Here is a 17502-nt window from a genome sequence, read left to right as displayed (position 1 = left end):
AATTCAACACGTCCAGCCCTATTTTCTCTTGAGTCCCACAGGCCACAGTCTGCTCCAGAACAAAAAGCCCTCAGTGCTCTCCTGGCATGACACCTTTGATAATGTGCAACTTCAGACCAACAGCAACAAATATTTGGGGCAGAGATTCCTGCTTTCTTCAAGACTTCTATCTAAATGATGGCCAGCCTGGCTGAGGAGCTGTTAGCAAAAATTTGTAACCCAAACCAAAAGATGAAGCACCATCAACAGCCAGGACAGATTTCTGATGGCTGCAGAGATTTAAAAACAAACCAAACCAAGAAGCCCAGGTCTGACAAATTCCTTCAGAAACTGAAAACAGTACAATTTACAGAGGAAAGCATTCACTGAGCATGAATTAATAGAGTCCCAAAGGGACCGTGGGTTCCTGAAAAGGTTTCTGAAGCCTTTTGTGCACAAACCACAGCAAAAAGTTCAGCTTGTGCACAAGAACTTGAAGATCTCTAAATTAACAACAAAAACATTCAGCCCAGATTTCAAGAAGGTTCTTGAAGAAATAATTATTGAGAAAAGAGTTATTTAGCAAAAGCCCTGGTGTAAAACTCTGGTCAGTTCCTCTATGATCCAAGTCCTTATTCCATGTTTCTGTTATTACACAACACAGCCATAATTTATCTTTTCAGTGTATGAAGCCCTCAAAAGCAGAGGTAAAAGCAGACACGGCACCTGCTTAAAAGAAAAATTAAATGCCTGCACACCTTTGTAATGGAGAGTAAAAAGCAGTTATTCAGAGCAGTATGAAGTGTGTTGCAGCTATAAAAATATGAAAAAGGAGGAAGAAGTGTTAGAGAAAAGAGTCTTTTGTTAAGCAGATTTCTCTGGCTGGGATCACCTCGATGATAAGATGACAGATACATCAAGATTTAGGTATTTAAAACCACATTAAGGGAGTGAGACACAAAGGGACTGCAGGTCAAGCCTGCTCTTTCAGCAGAGTGCATTAGATTATTCAACAGATTTTCCATCTCCAGCTTTTAACTCCAAAATAAGCAGAGATATTTTTCTAGCTGGATTCTTTAGCAAACAAGATCATAAAACATAGTCCATTGTACTTCTGGTGAAGAGAAGTAAAATGAGAAGCAATTAGAATGATGATGAACTCATTAAGTCAAAACAGCTATAAATAAAAGCAGAGCAAGTCTCAAAAACCTGTCTGAAAGAGCTGCTGAGGCTTTTCCAGGGGATGGATGAAAGAGTCTGGTTTAAGTCAGGATGAAATGTGGGAAGAGCTGCAAACTGTCCCTGAACCAGCATCTGCTTCTGAGTAACATCACAAAGCTGCTACAAAAATCACCTTCAAGAAGAGAAATGAACTCTACCTTCACCAGCAGCCTCTTGCCAGCTGCACAGAGAGGAGGAATGCCCAGCTTTAGGGGCATTTAGGGGATTTTGGGGCAGTGGCAGTGCTGTGTCCTTACCATCGGACTTTATTGCAGGTCTGGGTGGCGCCCAGCGGGGACCCGGCCACCATGGGCACCTGGATGGGGCTGTGCTGCTTGTTCATGACCAGGTCCAGCTTCTCCTCCAGGGATTTGCAGGTGGCCTCCAGGGCCAGCAGCTTGGCCTCGATGCTGTCCAGCCTCAGGCATATGGTCTGGTTGATGGAGTACAGGAACGACTGGGGAGGGAGAAGAACCAGCATTGAGCGCTCCGAGTTCATCCCCACTCCTGAGGAAGCTCTGGAGAAACGTGACTGGGAAGCAATCCTAAAGGAACTCACAGCCTGTCTAGTGACAAAATCCACCCCTGATGACATCCAGGAGTGTTTCAGCAGGCTCAGATTCTTCCAGATCTTTATTTGGGAGCCAAAAGTAGCCCAGCCAAAGCCATTTGCACCTAAGCACTTTGTCAGGATGATTTCATCCACTGCAAAATCATTTCTAGTGACTTGCCAAAGCCTTCCAGTCCACATGTGAAAACAAAAGGATTATAAATCTCTGGATGCATCCTCCTGGATAAAGTCAGCGAGTTTTTTTTCCTGCCTGAACAGATAAATTGCAGTGGAAATTGTATCAACACAAAAAATCTCAGAGACAATTAATGCCACTCACTTCAGCTTCCTGCTGAACAGCAAATCAAGAAAAGCAAATAAATAAAATCTGTTTTGCTAAGCAATCTTTTTGAAAAGAAAACATATTCCACTTGGGTTCTCCTGGGAAAACAGGCCATGAGAGGGAAGAGCTGCTCTCTGTGTGCTTTGCAAACAGCAGCTGTGCCATCTTGTGGCCCTGCAGTCACAGAGCACCCCAAACCCTCCTTCACACAGCTCCAGCCCCTGGGATCACCCCAAAAATACAGAATCACACAGGACAGTGTCTGTGGCACTGAAATGCTCATCAGCTACTCACACTCCAGGGCAAAAACCAACCCCAAATCACAGCAGGGTGATTGCTGAGCTCCTGAGCCAAAATTAAATTTTAATTATCTATCAGGAGAATGCTGTTAGCTTCAAATAATAGCTGCAAATATGCTGAAAGTATCTACACATTGTAATACAAATACATCCTCAAGTTTATCTTTTTGGTCAGCTTCATTTACTTTATAAAAAAATGTCCCCAGCAGTGATGTTTTGGGTCAGTGCAATTCATTCTTATTTTACATTGCATCTGAAATTCTTGCTACTATTTCTACATTGGAGAGAATTACACAATTATCCAGATTTATAAATTTATGCCTAAAAATGAACAAGTATCTACCAGAATAATTCCGGTATTAGGTATAAACAGTTTCTTTTATATTCTTGTCATAACTTTCCCTAAATTGAATTGGCATTAAAATGAAACCCAGGAAAGGGAAGTAAATAACCTTGATAGAGGGATCCTGGCAGTTGATTTCTATCCTCTGACGTTTCAGGGCAGGTTCCACATCATCATCTGCCACCTCATGGTTCTCCAACACAACTGCAAAGGAAAAAAAAAACATTGCCAGAGTTCAAAGCCCAAGAGGACAAAGCTCAAATTAAAAATACAGTAAGTGGAGAAAACAAAAGCATGTCCATTTAATTAAGATATTTAGTGTGTTCTTTGACACTTGCTCAGGGTTTCTCTCAAATCTCTGACAGTCGTGATGGGACCAGGTTTGAGTTCCTCTACCAAGCAAAGACTTTTGAAGCACTGGCAGTTCCCAGCTTCTCCTCCAACTCATTTCTGATTAACTTCTTCATTTTGTATCAGAAAAGCAGTTTTTGGCCTGTGTCTCTCATTTCCATTACTGTTCTTACTTGCAATAGACACAGAGGACCAACATCTCAATATATTTTCACTCAGGAAGTCAATTTCTGAGCAAGTGATATCCAAATATTTGCTTTCAGAAGTGTTTTTCAATTTGACTGTCCAAAGAATTTTAATAATGGATGAGACAAAGTGTCTTACACATAAACAATCCCTAATGCATGGGGAGCAGTTCCCATTGAAGGAAAAGACTAAACCATGGAGAAAAACAAGACAGCAGGAATATTTAATTGGTTTTGGAGTTAGTCTACCCTTGCACAAAAAAACAAACAGGCAAGAAAGCCTTTAAGAGAAAAGTGAAATAAATAAAATAATCTGATCTAAACGGTTTGGAGATACACAAGTAAAGCTCTGGAAAACATGGGATATGGGCTTCAAAAGCACCTTTTGGAATAAAAACCTGGTTTGTATTTTAAAGAAAAGCTCAGCGGTGATTTCCAGTTAATGAGCGCTGCTGTAAATCTCTTCCTACCTGGATTATCAGGAGTCAGGTCCTCAACAGCAATCTGAACCACATCTGCCAAATCCTGCTCTGACATCATTCAGAACCAGCAGCAAAACCCTTCAGGCACCACTGCAGCTCCCCAGGGCAGAGCTGGCCCGGCATGCACTCCTGCAACACAGCAGCAAGCACAGGGTTAATATTTGTGAAATGTCTCAGACAGCATCAAGGCCTTGTGCTTTTCATTCTCCTTTTATTGAAAGATTCAGTTCTCAGAGAAATGACCGAGCTACAAAGGGATTGTCCAGTGGCATCCACAGCTCAGCTCCTGCAGCCCCTCCAGAGGAACCTCCCTGCCCCAGGGCTGAGGCAGGAGCTGAAACTTTCCTTGCACATTCCCAGGGAGAAGAATTTTCACACTCACAAAGCTCCAGTCCACAAGAACTGCAAATTCTGAATCGTGTCAGGCCTCCTAAACTCAGCGAGAAACAGGAATTTCCTCACATCTTGTTACAACTCAAGCAAAACTTGACTTTTTTCTTCAGGATGAACTTGCCCAGTTTTTCTACAGCTCAGCTCCGATGAAACCTTTTCCAGGATGTGGTCCTGATTTTAAAGTCAAAATATTTCTCAGCCTTGCTCTCCTGGAATTCTCAGTCCAGGTTCTTTATTAGTGTTTTAAGAGAAATCTTCAACCTGTAAAATTGAAATAAAATCACTACAATCTCTCCTAACTGTGCTTTCTCCCAGTTTACAAAGGGCTGGACAAGGAATACCAAGAGATGAGTGGATATTTTTTTCCCCTTTTTTAACCTGGAGTAAAAAACGTTGGAGAGATAAATGGAGATTTACTGATGGAAATGATAATTCATCCATTAACACGAACGTGGAATCAAATCCAACTATGCACAATGATTTTCCTCTTCCACTTGAGCCCAAGAAATCCATCAGGCCAGACTTGGAGAGGATAAATTTTGAGGAGAGCAACACAACCTAGAGAAGGATTCTGAGGAGTCTTCCACATCTCCAAACTGTTTACCCAAAATACCAGCACTGCCAGCACTGAGTCACTTGAAATTCTGCTCATGGTGAAAGACTTTTGGGCCAGCACAGAGCGTGGCAGCAAGCCCAAAAAACCTGGCAGTCCTTCCGTGCTTGTGGATGCCGTTTTGGCAAATCAAATTTGCCATTTCTCAGAAGTCCTGGTGCCCGGCCAGGCTGAGCAGAACAAAGCAGCTGTGCTGTTCCAGCCTGTCACACATGGCCTGCACCAGAGAGGGGACACATCCACCACCCCAAGCACTAAAAAAAAGGCCAAGTTAGAATAAATTAGAACTGTTAAAAAGCGTATTATTTATAGGATTCACTGTAATTTGCTTTGTTATTACAGGGCTCATTGATGCTGCACGTGTTGCATTGAAACCACTCATAGCAATAAATTTCTCCTCTGAAGGAATTGCAAAAATTGTATTGCAATTAAATTGCAATAAATATATAAAATCCGCTTTTATACTTCACAGATTTAGCACAAAAAATCCTGAGTTTGAAGGGACCCACATGGATCATCCAACTCCTGGCCCTGCACAGACAACTCAAGATACAACCACGTGCCTTAAAGATTAAATTTAAAAATTACTAAATTCAACCTTTCTTCAAATGATTTCCTGTTTCCAGCACCCACTGTCCACCTCTCACGGGACATAGCTGAAAGTGAAGAGGGAGAAAGTTCAGCTTCACCTCAGGAATACCCAAATATTCTGTCCCAGAGTCTTGAAACAAGGGCACAACCACCACCAACAACACACACAGAGAAACGTGCTCATAACATCAATATTTATTTCCATTTAAACAAATTTTATCCCAATCTCACTAAGTCAGACAGCTTGGAAGAAATCAGCCACAATTCTGCCTTTTCAAAGCCAGGATAAAATTCCCTTCTGCTGCCATCCTGGATCAAAATATAAAGGGGAAAACAAATAAATTTATTATGAATCCTGGGGATTAGGAAAGCAATGCCCAAGGTTAGGATTGGGAATCCTGATGAGGAAACCAATGCCCAGGAAAGCTGCAGCCACTGCAGTTCTCACACCTTGAATAAAGAGTCCCTCTCCAAAATTCACCATTTCCATTTCTAACAGTAAATTCCACTGGTGGGCTGACCTTGCTTTCAGAACCAAGGGGAAAAGCCTGATAAAATTCAACAGGATGAGAGTTAGAGGAGTTTATCAGCTTCAAAAAGCTTCAGTCAACAAATTCAGAGTAACTTTGCCATTATGGTTTCCATGTACTTTACTCAGTGAAGTATTTACCAGCGTTTCCTCACGTAAAACACTCCTTTTCTTGAAATTTCCTCTATATTCCCCCTTTTTTCCACCTCCTGTCTGAAACTCTAGTCCCCATTAAATCTAAATTAAGTGTATGTACATTGGCATCGAGCCACCACTGCTGAACTATTCCCAGGAACAAATTTTAAGTTAAAAAAAAGAAATATTAGCAGAAAGCCAGGAAGCTGGGGATAAACCACAGCAAGGCCAAGGAACTTCTCCCCAAGCAGCACGTGGAAGTTGGATCAACACAAGACTATTTTAGGGTCACTTTGCCCCTGTCTGGGGCAGGGGATGGGGAGGAAGGTTCTACCAGGCAGTGGAAAATATCCCATTAGAAGAGTTCCTGGCCAGCCAGGCTCACACCAATTCCAGCCCAGTGTTTTTGGTGGATCTAAGCTGCACTTTTGGATTCTCCCAGAGAATTCCAGGGGCTCCTCCAACTCTGAACATGAGGAACAGGTTATGGTGTGTCCTGGAGGGATTTCCTCCCCACTCCACTCCCAATTCCCTCAAAAGGAGCCAGGCTGGATCCATGAGGTTCCACAGGGCCCTTGGGCCACAACAAGCCTGGAGCTCCAGGCTGGAAAGCTGGGAAAGGACTGGGGATGCTGGAGACCGTGGCTGAACTGGAGCCCAGGTGTGCCACTGGCACCTGGCTGGCCCCAGCCCTGGCATGGCCACAGCCCCGGGCAGGGACTGTCCCCTGTGCTGGGCACCGCTGAGACCACACCTGGGGCTCTGGTCAGGTTTGGAGAGTCCTCCAAAGCAGACGTGGAGGGGCTGGAGCGTGTCCAGGGAAGGGGACGGAACTGGGAAGGGGCTGGAGGATCCTGAGGGATTTGGAGGATCCTGAGGGAGATGGAACGGGGCTGGAGGAACCTGAGGGAGCTGGGAAGGGGCTGGAGAATTCCTGAGGGAGATGGGAAGGGGATGGAGAATCCTGAGGGCAATGGGAAAGGGCTGGAGAATTACTGAGGGAGCTGGAAAGGGGCTGGAGAATTACTGAGGGACATGGAAAGGGGATGGAGAATCCTGAGGGAGATAGAAAATGGATGGAGAATCCTGAGGGATTTGGGAAGGGTCTGGAGGATCCTGAGGGAGCTGGGAAGGGGTTGGAGAATTCCTGAGGGAGCTGGGGGGGCTCAGCCCGGAGCAAAGGAGGCTCAGGGACCCTCCTGGCCCTGCTCAGCTCCTGCCAGGAGGGGACAGCCGGGGGGTCGGGCTCTGCTCCAGGGAACAGGGACAGGAGCAGAGGGAATGGCCTCAGGGCAGGCTCAGGGTGGGCAGCAGCAGGAATTTCCCCATGGAAAGGGGCTCAGGGCTTGGAAGTGCCCAGGGAGGGTTGGAGTGCCCATCCCTGGAGTGTCCCAGGAATCCCTGAGGTGGCACTCAGAGCTCGGGGATGGGGACAGGGTGGGCACTGGGCACAGCTGGGTGATCCCAGAGCTTCTTCCCACCCTCAAGAATCAATTTGTGGTTTCAATAATCAAATCCCAGGTTCCCCAAACGTTTCTAACCCCTCAGAGCAGCCCATTACCAGAGCAGCTCTTCCACTGTCCCCCTTTCCCCACCCCAGGTCAGACCCCACTTTGCTCCTCTGATCCAATAATCCCAGCAGACACCTGCTCCTGCTGGGTAAATGAAACTACAACTAAAAATCATCTCATTTTCCCTCAAAAACAGGAGCAAAAAGCCTTGAGCATCCCTGTAAGCACTTGTCTGGAAGCAGCTCCAGGACTGGAATACTCAAAAAAACTCATCACAGACAACCAAAGATATAAATTTAAAGCTGATTAGATAAATTACATTAAATATCTCTGCCAACACTCTTGCTCAGAATTGATACACTTAACACAGAATTCAATCAGCCTTTGTTTAATTAAGTAAATTAATATTTGTAAGCAACTAAATTAAATTCACCTGAATTCCAGATTAGCTTTTCCACACACAAGTTTAATGTAATTTAATTAATCTATTTTAAAACATTAATTCCAAATAATTCTTCTGAGCAGTCCCTTGTAAACAAAGCTATTTACTGAAATATCTGATGGCTTTCCTGAGTCACGGGGCAGCATTCCAAAGTGGATAATCAAACCCATCCAATGCCTCGTTAACACAGGAGAACACACACAAACCAGAAACCTTCTCTCACATTAATTAGCGAGGGTAAACACCATCTTTTAAAAAATCCAAACACATTCCAAAGTTCTGCTTGGAGTGTGGAATTGCACTGCTCTGGCTGGAGCAGCTGAGCTCTCTTGGACTTTTCGCAGGGCTATTGATAAATGAAAAAAATTTCCTCAGATTCCAGCTTGCACTGTGGCAAATATTCCTGCTGGCTGTGTGGGAAAAGCTGGAAAATGCCATTTCCCTCTGCCCAGCCCAAGAGCCTCAAAAATTCTTCCTCTTCTTCATCCCACTCTTCCTTCTAAACAATTAAAGGCAATGCTCAAATATGGAATCTCTGTTCCAAAAATCTTTATCCAACCACATTTGGAATCATGGAATTGCTGGGGTGGGAAGGGACCTTGAGGATGCTCCCATTCCACCTGTGATAATTCACTTGTGGGGAATTTTGGAAGGAATTTGGGATGGGACCTCTGAGTTGTTTTAGATTATGTGGTTTATTTTATCTTCTACACAGGCAGGAAGGGTGAGTTCAGCTCACATCTTCACTGCATGGTTCAGAAGGCCACAAGACCCTCAGCTGCAAGACCCTTTAAGGATTTTTTGACCAATAAAACACTGCCAACAAGGATGTTTATGGTTTTGACCCAATCCTTAAATATTTTGCCTTATGGACCCATGTTACACTGTAAGATTTCTTAGCTAATCATGTTCAGACACACAAACCTACAGTGCTGCATTCTAAACTCCTTGTTTACTTCTGGAACTTTTATTTTTTTATTTTACTTTTATTTTTTTCTGTATCTTAAAACTTTAAAACTCTAAACTTTCCTTTACTCAACGTGTCTCTGCTTTTAACTATAAATCAACATTCTCACTTCTGGCACCTCCGTTTGGAAACCTGTGTTTAATTCTAAGCTTTGGCTTACAGGCCCAAAGTCCTGTGAGAGTTCCTCACATTTTGGATCCAAACATTCACCCCAGGGACACCTTCCACTGTCCCAGGGTGCTCCAAGCCCTGTCCAGCCTGGCCTTGGACACTTCAGGGATCCAGGAGCAGCCACAGCTGCTCTGGGAAATCCACCCCAGGGCCTCACCACCCTCATTCCTTCCCAATAGCCCATCTCTCCCTGCCCCTGTCCATGGAAAGCCATTCCCCTCAAATGAATTTAATTAATTAATTAATTGAGCCCAGCTGCCTTTTTTTTTTTTTTTTTTTTTTTGAGCCAAAGGTCCTTATTCTGCAAAACCTCTGATTTAATGAGACTTTCCAAGGTTTTCCAAAGCAGGTGAACACAAAGCCCAGCCCAGAGACAGGAATAAACCCAGCACAGGCCAGGGCTGATCTCCAGGAGCAGAGAAATAACTTCAGGCTGCACAGGGATTATGGTACAAACATCATCCACGCTCTCCAGGGACGATGCAGAGGACAAAATACTCATTAATTCGGTTTTTATTTAAATCCCTGAGGTCTCATCCCTGCAGGGAAACAGCCCAGAGGGGCACGGAGCTGTCTCTGGACAAGGAATTATCCCCACTAACTCCAGCTGGGAAGGAAACTATGGAACCCCAGCAAAGCAGGACAGGATTGTCCCTGGGAAGGTCTCCAGGAAGAAGAATCCCCCTCTGGAGGCTCCAAACCCCTGGCACAGCTGTGACCCCTCTGGAGCGTCCTGGGGAGCAACCTCTGGAGCAGCTCCAAGGGCACAAGTGGGAACGTTGGGATAATTCCATCCATGAAGTTATTCCCAGGAGCTGCAGAGCTCAGGACACAACAATTCTCCTTTCAGTCTCTCTCTGTGACTTGCACCAATTCTCGAGCCCAGAGCCTGGCTTTTCCTCCATGATAAAATCACTTTGGGTGACAGCTGGAACAGAGCCTTCCTGCACCAATTCCCAAAAAAGCCACACCAGTGCAAATGTAACACAATAAAACACAATTTAAGAGCACCATAAATCCAAGAGCCTCCTTTGAGCCCCAGCTCTCTGCAGCCTTTCACAATGTGAATTAAAACTCATTTTAGGAGGAAGAGATTGGATTTACACTTCCTTCTTGCTACCCAAAACAACAAAAGAGAATAATTTTTTCTTAGCATCTGTTTGGCTGTCAGCCTTATCCTCAATCCACCTTAAAAGAAAAGGAAAAACACAGTGTTTCAATTAAACTTCATAGTAAAACCACACAAACATTTCAGTTTTAACAGCTTAAAAATGAGTGTAATAGTAGACAAGCAACCTTGATTCAGCTAAAGATCAGGCAACATGTCTATTCTCCCAAAAAAATGATAGAAATATTCCCTATCTGGGAAAACCAGAACACCAGCCACAACATTCTGGAGATGGATATATCAAATAAATATCACTCACAGTGGTATTATGGTGATAAACTCCAGTGCAAGTGGTAAAATTCAGCTAGCAATCAAAAAAAGGAAATGTTTGCTCCAGGAATAAAGGAGCTGGAAACTTTCTGGAGTAGAAAACCTACCAGGCAGGCAGAAATTCTCAAGTATTACCACAAAAGCTCCTATTATTATTGTTGGTTTATTGTTTTCCCTTCAGAAATATTTGCTTTTTAGGGTTTGTTTTTTTTTGGTTTTTTTTTTCATTCCACCTGGTACAAGGCACGGTTTTGCTTGGACGTCTTTTCCCAAATCTCCTAACCCTGGCACCAATCCTAACACAACACCCAACAAATAATCCAGGAATGCCTTCCGTGCCTCCCAGGCACGAGGAAGGGCAGTGGGTGGTCACGGAGAGCAGGAATTGCAGCCCAAATTCCCTGTGGATCTTGTCCAAACCCCGGTGCCCTGTGCCAGCCCCCCGTGGCACAGCCTGGATGGGATTGTTCCCCAGGAGCTGGGCAGGAAATGTTCACACGTGTCCCAGCACACACACACACACACACACACACACACAGAGGCCTGAATTCAATTTACAGCCATTTAATCCCCTTGAACCCAGCCCGGGAAGGAGCTAAATGCTTGCAGATTGCAGGTCTTAAAGCAGAGGCTGCAATTGGGGATCCTGGTGGGATTATTCCCGACAGGGATCATTCACACCAGGCACAATTTGTAGAATTTGCTGAAAAGCAGCAAAAGTGAGAGCAGAGCTGCCCAGAGAGCAAATCCTGTCCTGCTGTTTTCTTGTTTTCAGCCACTAGATGGAGGATTTTTATTGGGAACAGCTCCAAAAAATCCTGCACGGACTTCCAGGGCAGGTTTAGGGTGGATATTACGAAAAGGTTTTTCCTCAGGCTCCCCAGGGAATGGGCACAGCCCGAGGGTGAGGAGCTCCAGGAGAGGTTGGACAGCGCTGCCAGGGATGCCCAGGGTGGGATTTTGGGAATGTCCTGAACTGGATGATCCCTTCCAGCTCAGGGAATTCCATTATTCCAGGAAATTCAAACATCCAGGATTAGTTTCATCCAGCTTCCACCATCCCAGGGTGCTCCCAGCCCCATCCAGCCTGGCCTTGGGCACTGCCAGGGATCCAGGGGCAGCCACAGCTGCTCTGGGCACCTCTGCCAAGGCTCCCCATCCTCACAGGGAGGAATTCCTTCCCAATATCCCACTTATCCCTGCCCTCCTTCAGCTTAGGGCCATTCCCTCTTGGCCTGCCAGCTTACCTTTAGCAACAAGAGATTAATAATAATAATTTATAGGGTTTTTTTCCTCGTTTTTTCCTAATATGTGCACAACTAGTCCTCAATACACTGGAAAAAAAGTTTCTGATCCAGCAATTCCAGAGGAGAGAGACAAGGACAGCCCCTGGTGTTGGCATAGGCTGCTGCTACTACAAAAAAAAAAGCAGAAAAGCCAACATCAAATACAACCTGCTCACTCCAAAGTCTTCTAATGGATTTTCCTGCTGCAGGCATCAAGGAAAAGAAACCATTCCAGCTGCCAAACCAGACCTTAGCACTGCTGTGTAACAGAGAGACAGCAGGATTCTCAAATTCTTGCCAAAAGTAGGAATGAAAATAAACTGAGGAGCATCATTTCAGTAGGGAAACACGAACTGAGCAATTCTTCAAAATCCAAGTTATTTTCATAGGATTGTTGAGGGTGGAAAAGAGCTCTGGGATCGTGGAATTCACCCTGTGCCCCATCCCCACCTTGTCCCCAGCCCAGAGCTCTAAATCAGGGGTTACAAACAGGAAGCAACATCAAATGATTCTGTTCAACAGACACCACCACAAATTATTTTATTTCAAGTCCCACATACCAAGGGTGTGATGAAGTTAAACCTTTTTGTATGCTTTTCAGTCTAACTGGTTGCAAAATTCACTATTTTCCAGCACTTTAAAAACCTAAACCTGCAAGGAAACAAGTAGTTCATGTGACTGTGAAGATATTTTATTCCTTTTATTTTACTTGGGAAAGAAAGTGGAGGGGGGGGGGGAAGTGATAATTAACCTTTCAACAAGTATGGATAAAGGAGAAAATAAGGTTATTTCAACTGTCAATAACTAAATATTGAGTTTCAAACTAAAGGAAATCGACCTGTGACCAAAATTTTATTGGCAAAGTTCTGCATACAAAGACATTTTGTGGTTTATTTCCAACCACTGGCTTTGCTCTGTCTCCTCCTACAAGTGGCTCAATCCCAGCATTTCCAGTTCCAGGGTTCCTCCAAGGAAAGAGATGAAAACCCTGGAATTCTGATAAAAGTAAAGGAAAACCCTGGAATTCTGACACAATAAAGAAAAACCCTGGAATTCTGATAAAAGAAAACCCTGGAATTTTGACACAATAAAGGAAAACCTGGAATTCTGATAAAATAAAAGAAAATCCTGGAATTTTGACACAATAAAGATATGTGCTGTTCCTGCACCTACAGAGTTTTATGAGATGGGGAGGAAGCTCAAGAGAAAATCCAGAGGCAAACTCCTGGAATTCCCTGGGTGTGAATCCCATGGGACACCACCACTCCTTCCCAAGCCAAGGTAAATCCACAGGCAGCAGCTCTGAATAAATGCTCATTTTTCCTCACCTGATTGCCCAAAATTCCAGAAAAAGCAGGGTAAAAGCAGCACAGGCAGGAAAAGAGCCTCTTCCAAACTTATTTCTTGGAGCAGGTGCCTCTGGAAGCTGCAGCTGTGAGCATTGCTAATTAGCAGCACACCTTTAATGGTTTTATTAAATTACTCTGGATGTTATTAATCAATTAGCCCTTTAAAAGAACCTTAATTAACACCTGCTCTGGAAGCACACAGCTTTCACATGGCTGGGTGATTCAGACAGAACACCCAGCTGTAGAAGAGATCATAAACTGAAAAAACAAAGTTATAAAATCTTTTTGTCCTCTGGAGAAGATGGAATGTTTCACAAATCTAACCTCCATCTTTTTATTCTCTCAATAAATTAATTAATCTTTCCTATTAACATCTATTACTGAAAATGAAACTACTTCCGTTTATTGCGGGGAAATTTACTCAGGGTTTCAGAATCAAAGGCTTGTTATTCTGGTGAATTTCTGTAAACAACTGTTTTAAAAATATATAATCATATATATATATATAAACTTCCTAGCAGAGAAAATTTTCGGTTTTCTCTGTGAAATTCAGACACTTTTTTGTTTGATATTTTAAAATCTTGGTTGAAATATTTGAAGTCACACAGATGTCAGATTTGCCTCTCTTGGAATCTACAGGGCACCACACCTCAGGTATCCTCACACAGAAGGCAAGAAAGTACCAAAAAACACTCCAAAATACCATTTTAAAGCTGCTTCCACCAAAGGAATCTCTCAGTTGCAAATAACCCTTGTTTACTTCAAAAAGTCTTCCCTGGAGAGCTCCAAAAATAAACTGATCCATAAACTATCCGTGCCATAGCAGGATAAAATGACTATATTTGGTGAAGTACACAACTTGCCACTGTGGATGGATTTAAAAATAAAACAAAAAAAAAAAAAAATGGGGAGGAGAGGGAGGAAAAGGAGGCAACGCTTGAATTGCAAATAAGGGCATAGGGATACGAGTGTGTTGAGAGAATCCTGGAAGAGTTTGGGTGGGAAGGGATTTTGAAGGGATTTTAAATCTCGTTCCACCCCTGCCACGGCAGGGACACCTTCCACTATCCCAGGCAGCTCCAGGGAAAGGCACACAGGGAGGAATTCCTTCTCACATCCCATCTGAAGCCCTCCGTGTCACAGCTGGCTGCTGTGAAGGGGACAGAAGCCAGCAGCGCTGCTGTGGATGTGCAAACCCTGCCAGGAGCACACGCTGCTGCTCCCAGGAGCGCTCCCAGCCCAGCCCAGCCCGGGGGGACAGGGGACACAGCCCCGCGGAGGAGCACAGCCAAACCTTCGGGTGGAAGGGATTTAAAGCTCATCCCGCTCCACCCCTGCCACGGCAGGGACACCTTCCACCATACCCCAGCTGCTCCAAGCCCTGTCCAACCTGGCCTTGGGCACTGCCAGGGGGCAGCTACACCTTCTCCGGGCACGCCGTGCCATGGCCTCAGCACCCTCACTGAGGGCAGGATTTCTCCCCGCTATGGAACCACGGCGGGGATGAACAGAGGGATGGGGGGTGGGTGAGGCGGAGTGGGGTCCCCCCGCCTCGGCCGCTCCCTCCCCGCCGGCTCAGGGCCCGGGGGGGGTGGGGGTGTGGGGATCGCGGTGTGTGTGTGCGCGGTGCCCCCCGTGCGGGGCCGTGCGGGGCCGGGGGGGGCGGCGGCGCGGCGGAGCTGCCGCCCGCGGGGGCGCCGCGTTACCGTGTGAGGCGGGCGCCGAGTTCTCGTGGTGTTTTGTGCGGCGGCTGCGATAATGGCGTCCTTCCTCGCGAGAGATCCGGCCGGCGGCCCCGCGCCGCGCACGCGCCGCGCGCCCGCGCGCTGCCCCCGCCCTTGCCCCGCCGCCGAGGCGCCGCAGCGGGGGGGGGGGGAACGGACTACGAGTCCCAGCGGGCAGCGCGCGCGCCCCCGCAGGAGCACGCCGGGACCTGTAGTACGCGCGGGGGTGGCGCGGGGCGTGCCGGGAAGTGTAGTCAGGGAATCATGGAATCGCAGGGTTTATCCCGGGAGCGTTGAGGGGGGAAAAGAGCTCCGGGATCGTGGAATTCACTCTGTGCCCCATCCCCGAGCTCTGAGTGCCGCCTCCAGGAATTCCTGGGACACCTCCAGGGATGGGCACTCCAACCCTCCCTGGGCACTTCCAATCCCTGAGCCCCTTTCCATGGGGAAATTCCTGCTGCTGCCCACCCTGAGCCGGCCCTGAGGCCGTTCCCTCTGCTCCTGTCCCTGTTCCTGGAGCAGAGCCCGACCCCCCGGCTGTCCCCTCCTGGCAGGAGCTGAGCAGGGCCAGGAGGGTCCCTGAGCCTCCTTTGCTCCGGGCTGAGCCCCCCAGCTCCCTCAGGATCCTCCAGTGCCTTCCCAGCTCCCTCAGGATCCTCCATCCCCTTCCCAAATCCCTCAAGATCCTCCAGCCCCTTCCCAGCTCCCTCAGGATTCTCCACATCCCTCAGGAATTCTCCATCCCCTTTCCATCTCCCTCAGGAACTTTCCAGCCTCTTTCCCACTCCCTCAGGATCCTCCAGGCCCTTCCCAAATCCCTCAGGATCCTCCAGCCCCTTCCCAGCTCCCTCAGGAATTCTCCAGCCCTTTTCCATCTCCCTCAGGATTTTCCAGCCCCTTCCCAGCTCCCTCAGGAATTCTCCAGCCCCTTCCCAGCTCCCTCAGGAATTCTCCAGCCCCTTCCCAGCTCCCCCAGGAATTCTCCAGCCTTTTTCCATTTCCTTCCCATCTCCCTTAGGAATTCTCCGTTCCCTTCCCTGGACACGCTCCAGCCCCTCAACGTCCACAGCGCTCAGCCAGCAGAGCCGGCAGATTGAACAGGAATCTGCACCTCCAAAATCATTCACACCTTCCCCATCATCTGCTGCTTCCATCAGACTCCTCGTGGATGTCACTGTCGTGCTAAGGACAGAAACGTCACCGTGCCCGGAGCAGGCTGAGCAGCAGGCAGCAAGTGGGAATTTGCTAAATTGGCTCGTCAGCCTCGCTCTTCTGTCACTGCTGTGCGTGCTGCGAGAACAGGAGGGCTGGGTGAAGGTGGGAATGCACCGGGAACCTTCTGGGCACGATAAAAATATGCAAAGAGCCTCCAAAAAAGAAGCACGGAGGAAGCATATGCAAAGAGGACAAAGATTAGGCAAATTTCTGTCTTTTTATAGCACAGTGTTGCCCAATAAAGACCAACCACGCTTCACTTTTCAGCTTCACCGTAGCTAGCAGCGACTTGCAGACTTCTGCATTAAAGCATTCCCTAAATAAGATTAATAAAGATTCCTAAATGAGATGCTTAATGGGGTTCTCCAGTGCCATGTCACACAGCTGGATCCACTCTGGTTCAGCTGTAAGAGGTTCTCCAGACACCTGCAGGCCTGGTGTGTTGGGAAATTGTTCCCTCATGCAGCTGTTGATTTATTTACCATGTTCTCCCCCTTCACAAGCAGATTAGGCAGTTCAAAGGTTAAACTACTTAGAATCTGACTTTTCACACCAGATTATTTCACGCTTTGCTACACCAATTTGCCCTGCAACAGTTTTGCCATAGGGTTTCTGCTGGACTCAAGCAATTGCAGGTCCCAGCTGGAAAAACAGGGATACAAATATTTACCAGCTGCTGTGGGAGCTACTGGTAAAAGCTTTTGCCACCCTAAACCAGCCCATGGTAAAAGCTGCCCTGCTTTCTCATATTTTCATCATATTACCATCCCAAAGATTATAAACTCCTGTTTGCTGGAGGTGTGAGGTGCTTCTGCCCTGGAGAGCCATGAATCCTTTCCCAACACAAACAGAAAAGCTGGCATGGTCATAAACCAGTTATGGTATTTACCCAAAGTTAATTTGGCTCAAATTAACTGCAGGAAATACTGGCGGGATCCGACTGATGTCTGCGACTCTGATCAGAGATAACAGCAGAATAAACAAATAAAACAATTTATCCCCAAGGGAGGCTGCAGCACCTCCTCCTGCCCATCCACTCTGATCCAGCAGCTGAGAATCCACAGTTACCTCACCCCTTGGAAGAGTTTTTCCCTCTTTACCAGAGAAATTAATTTGGATTTTTTTTTTTCCAAACCAGAAGGCATTTATTTTTTAAATTATGGATGACACCACTAAATCACAGACAGACTCTTTTATCATGGTTTACCTCGTGTTTCCTTGAGACTGCACAGCCAGAAGTGATAAACACTTTGTGCAGCACAAAGTCTGACTGCAAACACGAGGAAAAGGATCTTTCTGTTAAATCTGGAGGCCCAGATTTGGCTTTTCAGTTTTTGATTCCCAGTACCAGTGAGTGACTGACCAAAGGGTAATTGCTTCCTTCA

General features: G+C 46.2%; 1 protein-coding gene across 1 annotated transcript in view; it reads right to left on the bottom strand.

Moving 5' to 3' along the window:
- Positions 1–14986, bottom strand: part of BANP (BTG3 associated nuclear protein) — a 122281-nt gene extending 107295 nt beyond the window's left edge. Inside the window, exons 1-4 of the mRNA XM_077786391.1 lie at positions 14885–14986; positions 3742–3882; positions 2845–2939; positions 1458–1657 (exon numbers count right to left, since the gene is read on the bottom strand). Of these exons, the coding sequence (XP_077642517.1) occupies positions 1458–1657; positions 2845–2939; positions 3742–3811 (365 nt within the window). The 5' untranslated portion in view covers positions 3812–3882; positions 14885–14986. The remainder of the gene's footprint in view (positions 1–1457; positions 1658–2844; positions 2940–3741; positions 3883–14884) is intronic.
- Between the last annotated feature and the right edge of the window lie 2516 nt (positions 14987–17502).

The sequence above is a fragment of the Lonchura striata genome, chromosome 13 (assembly GCF_046129695.1).
Source record: "Lonchura striata isolate bLonStr1 chromosome 13, bLonStr1.mat, whole genome shotgun sequence".
NCBI classification, from domain to species: Eukaryota; Metazoa; Chordata; class Aves; order Passeriformes; family Estrildidae; genus Lonchura; species Lonchura striata.
Note: the sequence above shows the minus strand (reverse complement) of the source record. Positions and strands in the feature narration are given on the sequence as shown.